Here is a 15,427-nt window from a genome sequence, read left to right as displayed (position 1 = left end):
TTTTGCTGGGCTTTCACTCCTTGTCTTTGTTGTATGCAGTTGGATGTCGTAGATGCATACCTCCACACTCCCATCTCCCAACTCAATAGCTTGTTCACCTCTGGGTATTTTTCAATTCCCATCTCAGCTAAGCCTTCCCTTCTCCTCTTCACTGGTGACATATCGAGATTCTGGTTTGGACCATTTCCTCCTCTCCTTCTCCAACCTTACAGGAGGTTCTATTTCTTTAGGGGATGTAGGCATCTTTGGAGGCCCTCCTTCACCTTGGTCAAGCCCACATGCAATTTCTTCAATGGGCTTTATAAGATCAGTGAAACCTCGTTTGGGATTCCTTGGATGCTTCTATCCATCTCTGTCCTTCCCTTCTTGTGGACTTCACCTGGTAGTTGAATAGAGACAACACCACAGCTGGTGTTCCTCTTTCTCCTCCTCATCTGGAGGTTCACATCTTCACGGATACTTCTCATTCAGGTTGGGGTGCGTATCTGAACATGCAGGAAATTTTGGGACATTGGTTTATTGCAGAGTCATCTCTGCATATCAATCTATTGGAATTTCTCACTATCCATCAGGCTTTGTTCACTTCCTTTCATCTCTCTGGAACTAGTTGGTTATGATCCATTCTGACTACTCAGCATTTGTCTTTGATACATCACTCAGCAAGGGGGCACTCTGTTGAGGTCTCTTTCTTTCCACCTTCAGGTTTGCTTTCCTGATTTCTATTCTGTTCACCCTTCCTCTGTTTCAGTTTACCAGTATAAGTGGTATGTCTGCCATCATTGGTATTCTCGTCTTGGCTTTCCTCCATCTCGCACTTGCCTTCCTTTCTTATCTGGTTTTTCAACAAAGGGCTTTGGGTATCCACAATTGCTGTTTATCGACATAGCCTTGTCAGCCACTTTCTGTTAGGTTCTCTTAGATCCTGTTTTCACTGTTACATGGCTAGCACTGCTCCCTTCTGTGGTTCCCATTTGCTCAGTGGTACCATTTCCTTTCCTGTAATACATCTCCTGATACACTTATGGGTTAGATTTGCCAGCTTATTCACCTGGCTTATTTTTCTCTGTCTCCCAATGATGGTCATCTTTTCAAGTCTCCTCCCATCCAATCCATCACCTTAACATCCCCCTGGCTGCTCAATTCTATTGTACATTGGAGGGTATAGCTTTTGCTAGCATGTGGAATACTCCCCATACATTTATTTGACATTTTCTTCATTGTATGGCCATTTCCTGTTCTGCAAGTTACTGTCTACCTTCCATTGCCACCATGATCTCCATGGTTTCTCTATGGGTGGGCAGGTGTTATTTTTCGTATTTTCTTCTTGACGTGCATTTCTTGCATACATGGATCCTGCTCAGTGGTGAGTGTTGCCTGACAAGGTATACTTATTTTTTAAACCCTCACTGTACGACCATTCAGGTCAGTAATGCCCACTATAGAAATGGGTGTTCTGCAAGACCACTTTGCTGCCCATCCCTGCTGCTCTTTTGTTTGATTGAATCAAGAACAGACTGCTTTTCAAAATAGGGTTTCACTGTCACCCATTGCCCTCTCTCCGATGCTGCATTCCTCCAGACTCTCCAACGTATTACTTCCCCCCCTCATTCCAGTAGAGTACAGGACTCTTTACCACTTACCAGCTCCTAGCCACTGGGGTGGTGAACCATGGAGGCTTCCTCCTGAGTGTGTTAATTTCCACTCAGTTGAGAGTAGGGCAGCGATGTTCTTCTGGTGATGATGGTGTATAGCCACTTGTCCTACCATGGACCTGATGAATTATTCCAGATACCGCTTGGTTATGGATTAGATGATTCTCTCCAAAATGCAGTTTACCCCTCCAGTTGGGCACTCTCCTTCCTACTGTCGTTCGGATGTTAGTTCCTGTAGGGTACTGGTGTTGGTTGGAACTGGACTAGCCACAAAGTCCTCAGATGTCAGTGGTCCAAGTACCTTCATTTTACCATGAACTGGACTATTAATTCCAAATGTTGCTTGGTTCTGCACTGGAGTTGAACTACCACATTGCTGTCTGCCTTCCTACCATCGTCCTGATGTCAGTTGCTGGGGGGTACTGGTGTTGGTTATGTTGGACATGCACACATGATCTTCTTCCCTTCCAGTTCCCATGTCCAAGCTGAAAGTAGAGGACCCTATTCCTACCAAGGACCAGATATTCCTATCACACTTCTGTTGGTGTTAGTTAAGGTTGAATTCCCCCTTACTGTTCTCTGTGCCCTAGCCACTCTACACCAGGGACCCCTTCATTAAATTTATGATGTCCCTCCTATGTTTCCACCCTTAGTGGACATGTGATGTCTGGAATGAAGTTAATAGCATCAGATGTACACTAATTGTCTCTAGTATTCATAATTTTACAATGGTTGTGAAAAAAGGCTTACATTATCATTATTTTATATGGACCACACCTCTTATGCTTATGATATAAATAATCAAATTCTCATTTCCTTGAATGATAGTCTTAAAGTCATGGTAAACCATGTTTTCTCGTGATAAGATTGATTCTTCATTATAGCGTTGCCATTAGAAGAGTCTTGTTAAACCATGATTTCACATAATAAGATTAGTTTCTCTTGATTATAATTTTTCATAAAATCAGAACTTTTATGTTTAATTTCATTTTATCAAGAAAAAAATCAGATTTATGGAGTATTTATTCACAGATTAAATATCTTCTAAGTCATCACTAGCTGGTCTTTTTAGGGTCCCGGCTAGTGAAAGAGGGTTTTCTTGGAGCACTCCCGTTTCCACCCACACCGCTACTCTTAGGCATTGGATCTATAGATCCCAGCCATGGCATTTGGGTCCACTGATTCCAGCCAGGCCCTGTAAAGGCCCATTTGCTTTGGCTTGTTTCAAATCTTTGTCAACAATCGTTCTCGACTTGTTTCTTCTGCAGTAACAACCTGCCTTTACTACCCATTCGCCTTCACTTCTACCCTATTGCCTCAATATTACCGCCAGTGCATGTGTGTATATATGTATATGTGTGTGTGTGTGTGTGTATATATGTATATAAATGTATGTGTGTGTGTGGATATATATATATATAATGTTTTTTAATTCATTCCTTTTCCCACCTGGCCCGTTAGAACAATGACCACTTTATGAACTTCTAATCTTTAACCTTGAGCGGGGTGAAGGAGGATTGCTAATATTCAAACACTCTTGGTGATTAATAGTTTTTCTCTAAACTATGAACTTTACACCAAAATAACTGCTATAGGCATAGACTTCTAATTCATCTTGTATGGACACTTTTATGTTTAACTTTTTATTCATATAGAAGATACGGGAAACATTTATACTTCATTGTTTTTAATTATGAAAGAGAAATGTAATTTTTTTTTTCTTCACGTGAAACTTGGTATGGAAAAGTACTGTTACTAAAATAACATTTTTACTTGTAGTTGGACAATTGTAAGGAATGTTTTTGTTTTCCTTAAAAATATTGCTTTTCCCTTTTATTATTTTTACATCTAGACTTGTAAAAGTCAGAATGACTGGGCTGACAGTAATGATATATTTTTCAATGTCTAGTACAAAGGGACCATGGCAGATGTTGCTCTAGCAGAACTTGAGGAAATAGCCGAAAGCAAAGGCATCAAAATAGCTCAGAGAGAGGAACAGCTACAAAACCAAGTTGATGAGCTCCAACGTGAATTAAGAACATTTAAGGTTAGCAAAATGAATATTTACTAAGAATTAAAAAAATTTTATAATTTTGCATACCTACTCTGTTTATCATAATCTTTACTGATATTTTCTCAACTTACAAAAATAAATTTACATTTTGCAGTTGTACTCTCCTTAAAGATAATATTATGATGAAATTGTTCATCTAAGTTCCTATTTATGTCAAGTAAAAGTTCCATGTCAGTTTAAGTTTTCTTCAAAATATGTTTATAAATTTTAAGTAAAGATTACAGAATGTAATTTATGCAAATCACAACTTATAAAGAATTACTAGTAGTATCTTACTTCATTATATTGGTTGTAAAAAAAAAATGTTTAAACTCGTATATACTCTTCTGTACGTGTTAACAGCATTTTTATGCATTTACATCTGACTGTTAAATTCTGTTTTAATTCAACTGTTCCTTGCTCTACAGATATCCAAAATGTATACATGCTTCATGTTTTAGTAAGATAACACAAAGTACAGTAAACTGTGTTTACAAAGGTAAGTAACACCAACATTGATTAGATAATTGTTACTAATTATACAAATTTTTATGTACATTGTATGTGAATTGATTACCACAGCCACTCTCACTTGCTGGTTTTTAGCAATGTAATCATAGAAAGAGAATGCACAGTAAAACTTCAAAAAAGCAAAAACGTTTGGTGCCAGGACAAGATGATCACTGGTGGATGTGTACACTGGATGAAAAGCAGTTGCACTCTTACTGAATTAACCCTGTCAAAAGAATAATATTTAAACTCTGGCTAATTCTCTTCTATTTCTACAATTTCACATAACTGATGAAACCATAAAATCCATTAAGACAAACCTAAAGGAGGTCTTTAACACCACAAACATGTAGAAGTGCTAAAGGGAAATTACCTCTAACATTGTGTGAATAATGCAATAATGAAGTCAACTCAGTTTAAGAGTTTTCTTCACATTGCATGTGAACACAAGTGCTAATGCACTCAGTATGGAAATGTTTGAAAACTATGTGAACAAGTAAATGTTAATTTTTAAACTAAAAAAGAAAATAAATCTGAATAAACATAGTTGATAAGGGAAGAGAATGTCTGTTTCTTACCTCCAGTGTTTTGGCCATACATAGAGCGGTAGTTAAAATTTGGCACTGGAATCACTATTGGTATTGTGTCATTTGCTCAACTGCTATATACTGTCAGTCTTTGGTGGCTAGGTTTTGAGTTGTAGATGTTAGAATAGGTGAATTAACTTTTAATAACCCAGCACAAGCTTACTGAACACATACACACACACACACACATATACATATATACATATATACTTTTATGAGTGTTTTTTTTTCTTCTTTCTAGAACAGCTTTAACGCCTTATACTTAATTCATTGAAATTCCATCACAGTAAACACTTTTTCAAATTAAACATTGTTCTTTACTTTGATAAATTATTTTTTGTTCAAAAGCGTATTAATGGTCAACAAGGAGATTCAGCTCAACTTAAAAGAGAACTTTTAGAATTGGAGAATCATGTGGAATTGCTGCAAGAACAACTTCAAATAAAAGAAAAAGAACTTGAAAATGAAAAGGATCTCTCTGAAAAGGTATTTTATGATCCAATCTTATTGTTTTCAAATAACAACACATTATTTTCAGTACATCCTCATTGCATTATTCAAAATACTGAATGCCAACTCTTTTAATTATATAATTATACTAATTATATGTTCTGTTACATTGAACTAATGTGTATTTTTGTTTCTAAAGATCAGAGTTGTAGTGTAACAACAGGCTTACTTGTTATTTAGAATTTTATATTCCATGTCATTTGTTGTTGTAACACCTAATGCCATAGATTTAAGGTTTTATCTACATCTAGAGAAATAAGAAAAGATCATTTACAAGTGTTATATCGGCAATCATGAATTATATACATCTGTGTTGAAGTAGATCGTAAACTGTCACAATATTATATTTTAGTCATATACATTTAAGAAAGATTATTCCATCTCTAAATGTCTTACATTATAAATGTTTAGGATATATATATATATATATGCTGGTATTTAATTCATTGTCAAAGAATGGAAATGATGATATGCTTCAGAGTAACAGTAACTGAGTAGATACTGTGCATTATTCATTTAAAACTGTAACACTTTTGATATGGCAGAAATTTGCATGAATTTCATCTTAAATTATATCTGAAAGTGCATATTCAACTACTGCGGAGGACTTATATTTGTTTTAAATTGTTTCAATGACTTCCAAAAGCATAGTATTTAAGGAGATAAATCATTTTGTTGTTTATGCATAGTTTTTATAACTTTGCGGGAAAAAATTGATGAAAGTGTTAACTGCTAAACTAAAATGAGTTTTAAAAGGTAAATTTTGTAATAGGCCTTTTGAAAAATAAATATTTTTGTCAGTGTAGTTGTACAGAAACCTCAACAAACTTTGCAAGCACTCAGGGATGTATATTTAGTCTTACTTGCTACAGACTGACTTAAAATATAAGATTAACTCTTACTTTTAGCTAACTGATTAAAGTTAAATTTAGTAATTTGACAGCTAATCTACATGATTTGTCCATTAAATTAGTACTATTATCATTGAAATACAGAATTCATATATCTTTCTTTTAATTCTTATCATGATATTGCACTAGCATAAAATACCTGTACTTTTCTGCTGGGCTCAAACAGCCTCCCCCATAATTTACAGAGGCCTCAATATACTGATCAGGCTCCTCCATTATCCCCAGCTGCTTCTATAACTACCCCAAGAGAGTGTTAGTACCTGAAAATAAACCCCAGTAGGACACTCATCTGTGGTACCTGAGCATATGTGATACATTTGGTTTTGCAAGCTTGTGAGTGGAATTATGAAAACAGTTTGAAACAACACATTCCTGGGACCCTGAAGGGGTCTAGGGACACAAAATGTGATGCCAAACTCAGCAACTCCTAGACCTACATTATGCTTGGATGGCCTTCCAGGCATATTTTAGATTCCCTTAGTAGTGTGACCTTAGCCACATACATAAGGATATTCCCCAGGGTCACCCTGAGTCACCTGCCAAGTTTGATCATGCTAGCTCTATAACTGTAGGATTTCATCCTATTAATATGGTAATGGAATTATAGAATATACATGCTACATACCTCTTCTTTTAGCTTTACTTTTTCTTTTTCACTGACTGTAGCTTCTTTAAGATGCTATAAAAAATTTAGCAGTTAATGTACTGAAGTCAAATTCTGTAGCTCTTTCTCAATGAGCTGAACATTTTTTATCACTGCACTTAAAGCATAGATACCTCAAAAGTCAAACAGTAACCTATATTAAGTTATGTTGTGTGTTTGTTTGTTCATGAACTAATTGTTAAACATAAATAATTTGTGTATATTGATTTTATGTGATTTCTACATAAAATATTTATTAGTTGAATATGATATCACCATTTAATTGTATATGCTTATACAAATTTCTAAAACAAACCTCTGAATTTAAGTAATCTTTCTAAAATAAAAACAGTTGTTAAACTATAGTAAAGCATATTTGAAATGAAATATTTTTTATTTCTGTAAATACTGATTATAAGTTCGATATAATTAAAAACCACATATAAGTTAACTTTAGAGACTTGAAGTTTTTGAACTTGTGTTGATGTAGCATTCACACTGATGGAAACATCCTTGTGCACTTTTTGTGAACAACATTTAAAAATTGATGATGGCTTTCAGTTACTACATTCAGTTTCCATCCTTTAACAAAATGTTGCTTTTTAGAGGAAAATAGTGCAAAAGATGCATTGGAGAAGCCTTTGTTAGTGATCTGTGGTAAAATGCAATCCTGTTTTTGTATGGTTTGGTGAGACCTAGTTAGTTAAGGTACTTTCTCAAAAAACTTTAATGTATCAAACAGCACAGTAAATGTTTCAAAAGAGCAAGAGGAAATTTCATTATTTTTTATACATTCCAAGTAAATCAGTAAACAAACTTTTCCTGAAAGTTAACTTATTTTACCATTGGCACTTAGTTAACACTGAAACCATCAACAGAGATAACTAAATCATGCATTCTGTAATTATTTGAAAGTAATTTCAATATTTCATTTTATGTAAACAAATTACAAAAATATTCTTATGAATTTCTTTATAATATCTAATTTTCTTAACTCGTATTTTTCCTTTCTGTAAACTAATTTATTGAAGATAATCCAATTGAAAGAGGAACTTGGTTCTTACCAATGCCAACTTGAGTCTTTAGAAGCTGAGTCTGTACTAAGTATGGAAAAGAAACAGTTGGCTGAGACCTCAAAGATGCGTGAGAAAAATCAACAACTGCACCAGTTATTGGTTGAAAATGAGGTAAATTTTGAATTAGATTAAATGCACATATTTGTTAATATGTTTAATATAGCCTTTGTGAAGAAGCATTTTGATATATACATTTTTATTATGGACTTGAGTTCAATTACCTGTTGCATATTTGTTCTTTGATGAAAAGTTCATGTTTAGATAAAAAAATCTTGATGTATGGTTTGAATTTCCACATTTGGTTGTTATTTATTAATAAGAAATAACAAACTACTTCACAATACTTAGCAGAAGTTAGTTTTAATTTTATGATTTGCATACATGCATGCTGTAATTACTTGAAATAAGTTTCAACATTTCAAAAGTTTTAAAGTGTTTAAAGTTGAAAACAAAAATTTTATCCACTAATAATGAATTAGATACTAGATGTACTTCTACAGGGTCCCAGAAACTGTTCTGTTTCAAGAGTAAATAAAACCAAAATTAAGAGTAACATATATTTATACTTCTTACTTTTCAAGTTCATATGTCGTGCTGTGTTGTAGCCTACAGAGTGCATAATTCTTCTCTTGATTCAATGCATGGGCACATTTTACTAATGTCACAACATTAGAAATTGCAGTGTTAAGAGTCTCTTATGTGACATCATTTTAGTGTCTACTGACTGACTGGCAGACAACACACTACTTTATTGTGGTGCAAGTGGTTAAAACAAATGATCCCTCTAGGTAGCTTTCCACCCCCTTTTGGGGAAATAACTGTTAAAAAAGCAGACATAAACATTTTTCAGTAAATACAAAATGTAGTAAAGCATTTATGTTTCATATGATTCTAGAAAATGTTTTCCACAACTTTGAAAAAAATGAGAACATAGAAAATAATCATATATTTTACTTAAGTAAAAGACTAGCAGAAATTTGATGAGTGAATGCATGTTTTAAAGTTGATGCATTAATAACATCATTGTTTGTTTAAATTTGTAATATTGTAGTGTTTTCTCAGATGTAATTCTTATGGACTAGTCAAGGAGTTTTTAGTGTACTTGAGTTATCAAGAAGTAAAATTAAGCAGAGAATTGAGACGTTTAAGTTATATTCATGTGGCATCAGTGAAATGCTGTTAGAAAATATTAATACTTTTTCTTAAGCAGTGCGTGAGTTTTTATTGAAGAATAATTTTCATCACAAGTAAAACAAAATATAAATTAGTTTAATTGGATTTTTTTTCTACAGGAATTAGAACTTGCAAACAAAAAGTTATGCCAACAAGTAACAGAATTGAGAAGCAAGTTGGAAGATGCTGTGGAGCAGATGGATAAAACTACAAATGATTACATAAAAACCAAGGTTTTGTAGCATTTTTGTTGCATTTATTGAGATATAGAAATTTTTCAATGTTTTTCTACTCTTCTTAAACATAATTTATTGGTTATAAGAATACATTATAGTGTACAATGCCAAGAAGTGAAACTGCATTATGATGTTATGTAGCTTATTATATCTTTTTGTAAAAAAATTTTATATTCTATGCTATATCAACATTATTTTTAAAGCTTGCAATGCTTATTGAACCTATATAATATAAATTCTTTCATAAAGAATTGCAGTAACACATATAACAAGTACATTATGTAACATATAAAAAGCATAACATATTTTTAAAAAAGGAGTACTATTCATTTACCAATATACCCAAAATTAGTAGTTGACATTAAAAGAAAACTTACATGGGGAAAAACCATATTGAAATATAAAGGTTTTATTAAACCATAAGCATTTCAGCTCTTTTAAAGTGCTGTAAAACTTGTGGTTTAATAAAATCTTGTTATTTTAGTGTGATACTTCAGTCTGTAAATTTCTTTTGATTTTAATACATACCACGTTTAAATGGCATTAAAACAATACTTATTAATCTACAGGTTAGTATTTCAGTTAACAAATTTTGAAGTGCTCCTATTATTTTTTTCTATCTCTTAGTAAATGTTTAAATCATTTATCATTTTAGTAGAATGATAAAATACCATTAACCTTGACAGATATCATGAGTTCAATGATAGTTGGGTGCAATAAAATATGAAAACTGGAATAAACATCTACAAAGGTCACATCAAAGTGAGATGAGATTACTGAAGCTTAATCAGCTAACTACAAAGGCAGTTTTTTATTGCTTTCGAAAGCTTTCATTGGAATGATAATTGAAGGAGTTAACTACACATGGGAAGGAAAAGAAATTAATGAATTGAAACATTTTATGACTTTATAGCAAAAGGTTTCCAAATTTGACTTGGCAATCTGAAACAAAAATAATTCACAGCTTGTCTGCCTGACCATGAGAAATATATTTTCGGTTCAGGATTGAACCAGAAGATTGGAGAAACTTTTGGAAAAACTACACCTTTTAATAACACATGAGGAAATTGAACCCTAGAAAAATATATGTAAGCCCTTTTTTTGCTCAGTGGTAATTTTAAGGGCTTATAATACTAAAAACCTGTAGTGGGAACAACACAAATAACCCATTCTTTAGCTTTGTTTTTAATAACACACAGATAATGATGATAAAATTTAAATTATTATTTTTTTATTATTATGTTTATCAAAACATTTAACAGGTCACTGAAAAACATTGTGATTTCTTATTTTGTTTTACATCTCTTTCACATTTAGGTATTATTAATTATTCTCAAAACATTGTTTTATCTCAGTATGCATGAAGCGTTACCCACAATTGATCACTAGTTGAAAAAAAAAAGATTAATAGTGAAATGTGATTTTACACATATTCAAATGTATTTATGAAGTATTAAACAACTGCTTATAGCAAGATAGCTGCATTAGACTTGTAATAGAATTAAGTAAAATCACATCTGAAATTTCTTGTGTTAAGCATTGTACCAATAACATACTTTTTTTAATAATTACAATGAAAAGGAGCTGCAGCGCTATCATAGAACTGGGTGTTGTATGTGTTTATGAGTATAAATGTGTAAAGGAAAACTAGGAATATATGTGCATATAAATAATGTTTATGTCTGAAAGCTGCATCACAGAGATTATGGCAAACCAACTTACTAGTTTATTATACTAATATTCATTCAAATTTGTTAAATGTGGCTAGTTTTAAGAAGTAAGGGTTCAAATGTTCTAAATAACATTAAATTGATCATGGTGACAATTTTATTGTAATGTAGAAATGTTTTATTTTACCAGAACACCTTTGTTCTGGCCTTTGCATATAGAGAACGATAACTCACAATGTTTTGTTTGTATTGATATTTGTATTGATATAAAAAAAAATTACCTAAAATTTGGAATGGGGTGAATATTGTTTATATGCTGTACATAATTTTCATTTAGGAATCTCTTCAGCAATTGGAGTCAGTTACTGAATCTCAGTGTAAGGAAAAGGAGATGCTGTTAGCAGAGGTAATATAGTTTGTAAGCCTGGAGTTACACACTCATATCGTATTTTACTATAAGTAACGAGTTCATGACTTGTGTAAAACTAGTCAGTTAAAAATATTATGCTATTTTGGAATTTTCTGAAATATCAAAAACTGAGCCAAAGTAAAATTGCAAACCCGTTTTCCTACTAACTGGACTATCAAGTGTTGAATACTGCCATCCTTTAGTCTTAGCAATAACTAATATCAAATTAAGTGCTGTACATGTTTTTTACAGTGTTTCTTTTTCTGAATATTTTATTTTTTAATTTCCAGATGATTCTGTTAGCACTGTAACAATTACGCTTAGACTGGGTATGATTGAACATTGTGCTAGTATTTTTTGAATAACACATTATGCTTTATGTTATTTTCACTAATTTTCTGAATTCAAAATATTTTAGGAAATGGAAATAACTGAGATGTAAATTCTAAAGGGAAATCAATTCAAAACAAATTAAGAAATGATGCAGAAGACACAGATAAATATCTAATGTATCAAGTAGTTCTAACAATAGTGATTATAATTATTATTGCAATAAAATTCTCTTGCTTCATTAGTAAAATGATTAACTCTTTGTTCTGGTATTCATCTATTTACTCTTTGATCTGTAAAATAAGATGAAAATACTAATGTATTAGTATTGTTTTTTTGGTATTTTTATTATAAACTTTCTTTAACAGCTCCAAAAAAAAAAGTCAGTATTACCTCTTACAGAAACTTTTCACTCAACAAGCCAATCTAAATGGCAACAGAAGGATAAAATATAATCTACTAATATTTTAGATATTCAGTGATAAGTGAAGTAGGATTATAGAATACTGAATTGTAGTAAATTATTGTGAAAACTATGGTTGTTTAAATTATTCCAACAGATAGAAGATCTACGTCAACAGAATGAACTTAGAGCAGAAACAGATGATGAAATTATGGCAACTGTTAGTCAGAGAGTAGAGGAATGGAAGGTAAATAAATGCCTTTTCCTGTCTAATGTGTATTTCTTTAAAAAAAAAGAATCAATTTAGTTTCAAAACCTCTTATATTTAATAGTGTAGTGGAATTTTCAAAATTGATGAGCATTGTTTATTCAACTTGAGATTTAAAATTTTTTAAACTTGTAACTCGATTGTCTGTATTCTAATCTTCTGTTTTGACTTTATTTCAATATTTTTTTAATGTAGACTTCTTTGAAGAATAGAAAATTTAAAATCTTTTTACTTTTTTTTTATCCAAGCATTTTCTTTCAATGATAATACCATATTTGTGGATTGCATTTTATCAGTTTCATTCCTACAGAACACAAATATTTGTAATGGTTACAAAAACAAACCCTTGATTATAATTTCTGAAATATTGGGTTTTCCAAAGCAACGTGATGATACATTCTTCATAACTGTTTTTTTTTTTTCATTTATTACAAACCAGGTAATTTTATAACAGAAGTTGTGGTTTTAGTAAATCAAGATTTTTTTTCAAAAACAAGAACTGAAGATAGTTGAAATAGCCCATACCCTCCCTATGTTTTGTGGATATTATAACAGCTGGTTGAGTATGATTACACTGATAAATTAAAAATATGAATAAAAAAATATTGAAGTAGTACTCTTAAAATTGACCATTTTATAAATTACAGTATTTTTGTTAAGTCTTTTTTATTAATAATACTTTTGTGAACAATGTATTTAATTTTTAATTTAAGTTGAATGAGATGTCTTGATATTGATGCTTGTGTATATGAAAGCTTAAGGTTATATACAAAATTGAATACAATGTTTAATGCATTCTGGTACTACAGACATATAAACACTTCATAATGTTCTGTAAAAGAGATTTTCAACATGAAAACAATTTAATGCTTTTATTTAAAAATTTGTGCTATTACCATAAATATTTTTATGTGGCTAGTAAATCTTGAAATGTTTGTGTGTTTCATTTATAGTGATTTCATGTAAATATATGAATGGTAAATTTGGAAAAAAAATTTTATGTTTGATATTTTCTGACATACATGTGATTAATTCTAATTTTTGATCATCAATATTTAAAGTTTTGTAGATTTAAGATATTTTACAAATACCGTCTAGACCAAATGCTTTTAAGCAATGATTTCTTCTCAGAAGGTAGGATGTAATATTCTGGTAATTAATGTGTACCTATTGACTTTTTGTGATGAGATAGATTTTAGTTTGCCCCCTTGTGAAATTCAAGTGCTTTAGTTGGAAATTAATATCATAACATTTTTTTATGTATGAACAGTAATTGACACTTTCATAGTATATATATATGATTCAGGTTTAGTCATAATGAATAAATCACTATGCATTTCTTCTAATTTTTAGTACATTATTATAATTTCTTAATATTCAATTGTAGACTACAAATTACATCAGTGTTACTGCATAAAGAAAACCTCTATTTATGGCTTTTTTTTTACCTCTGAATGGACAGTAGTTAATTCTTGTACATTTAGGCCTTTCCACTGCCACTTGTATTCTGCTACTTTTGCTTCAACATTGATGCGACTATATTTTTTCTCTACCATTTGTGGGATTGAAACCTGTCACCAAACTTTCTCACTCTTTTGGTTATGAGGGCATAAAAAATATGATAGCCCATTCTACTATTTGATGGTGATAAGGATCTCAAGAATTGGCAGTGAATGTTGTTATATTTTTTCTCTACCATTTGTGGGATTGAAACCTGTCACCAAACTTTCTCACTCTTTTGGTTATGAGGGCATAAAAAATATGATAGTCCATTCTACTATTTGATGGTGACAAGAATCTCAAGAATTGGCAGTGAATGTTGTTATATTTTTTCTCTACCATTTGTGGGATTGAAACCTGTCACCAAATTTTCTCACTCCTTTGGTTATGAGGGCATAAAAATATGATAGTCCATTCTACTATTTGATGGTGACAAGTATCTCAAGAATTGGCAGTGAATGTTGTTGACTAGCTGCCTTTCCTTTTGTCTATCACTTCAAAATTAAGGAAAGATTAGTGCAGATAGCCTCAAGTAGCTTTAAATGAAATTCAACAAACAAACAAGTAATCATGCTGCTGTTTGTTTCAACTGCATTAAAAAAGGAATCAGTACTCCACAATTTATTCTTATTTATCTTACCTTCTTTTATATAAGTTGGATCTTTTTTATATCACTTCTTTATATGTCTAACCACTATTTTAATTTAACTGTTCTTATCAGATATATTTTTTCACCACTTGGCATCCTACACTATCTCATTGCTAACAGGAGGTTGTCTGCATGTTAGTTATACTGCCATCTTTGCTGGATTTCATCTCATGCATTACATATGAATACCTTCTGGCCTTGGACCAGAAGGTCTCTATTTTCATACCTGATATGCATAGAGACCTTTTCTCTTAACTCTATTGAGATGGGTCTTCCTATGGTCAGGGGTCAAAGGGCATGTAATCATGTTTGTAGACTTACATTCAAAATTTTATTGAACTACTATTTTATGAATGTATGTCAATAAGTTTGGTATCAAATCAAATTGTAGGTTATAATTCAAATTTTAGTATTATACATTAGTTAATTTCTTAATTTATAGGTAAATATTTTTTTTTAAATCCTAAATATCGATTTTTGTGTGTCACGTGGTATGTCAAATACAAAGTCTATAGTTTCTTATGAATTAGAAACTCAAATTACCATTATTGACAAGCTAGAATATAAGATAAGAACTTCCGATCTTTTATATTTTTGAGATGTTGTTATATTTAGTGAATCAACAAATGTGGCCCTGCCCACCTCTTCCATTTTTTGAAATATGTGTGTCATGATATAGAATACTGTTTGGTTTAAATATTAATGATTAATTTATATTTGTGAGTGAATATTTTATTATTTTTAAGTTTTGTTATAATTAGAGTTAAGAGCAGATGATTGTAGAAGGTTTTGTTAATAACTAATTGGTGTCGAGAATATAGAAAGTTGCCAGTCGACTATGTAATAG

General features: G+C 31.6%; 1 protein-coding gene across 1 annotated transcript in view; it reads left to right on the top strand.

Annotated features, from left to right (window-relative positions):
* Window positions 1-15,427, top strand: part of LOC106463424 (centrosomal protein of 290 kDa-like) — a 149,136-nt gene that overhangs the window by 13,772 nt on the left and 119,937 nt on the right. Inside the window, exons 4-9 of the mRNA XM_022390915.1 lie at window positions 3,562-3,699; window positions 5,151-5,288; window positions 7,898-8,053; window positions 9,235-9,348; window positions 11,359-11,427; window positions 12,321-12,410. Coding sequence (XP_022246623.1) covers window positions 3,562-3,699; window positions 5,151-5,288; window positions 7,898-8,053; window positions 9,235-9,348; window positions 11,359-11,427; window positions 12,321-12,410 — 705 coding nt within the window. The remainder of the gene's footprint in view (window positions 1-3,561; window positions 3,700-5,150; window positions 5,289-7,897; window positions 8,054-9,234; window positions 9,349-11,358; window positions 11,428-12,320; window positions 12,411-15,427) is intronic.

The sequence above is a fragment of the Limulus polyphemus genome, unplaced genomic scaffold (genome assembly GCF_000517525.1).
Source record: "Limulus polyphemus unplaced genomic scaffold, Limulus_polyphemus-2.1.2 Scaffold1403, whole genome shotgun sequence".
Classification (NCBI taxonomy): Eukaryota; Metazoa; Arthropoda; class Merostomata; order Xiphosura; family Limulidae; genus Limulus; species Limulus polyphemus.
Note: the sequence above shows the minus strand (reverse complement) of the source record. Positions and strands in the feature narration are given on the sequence as shown.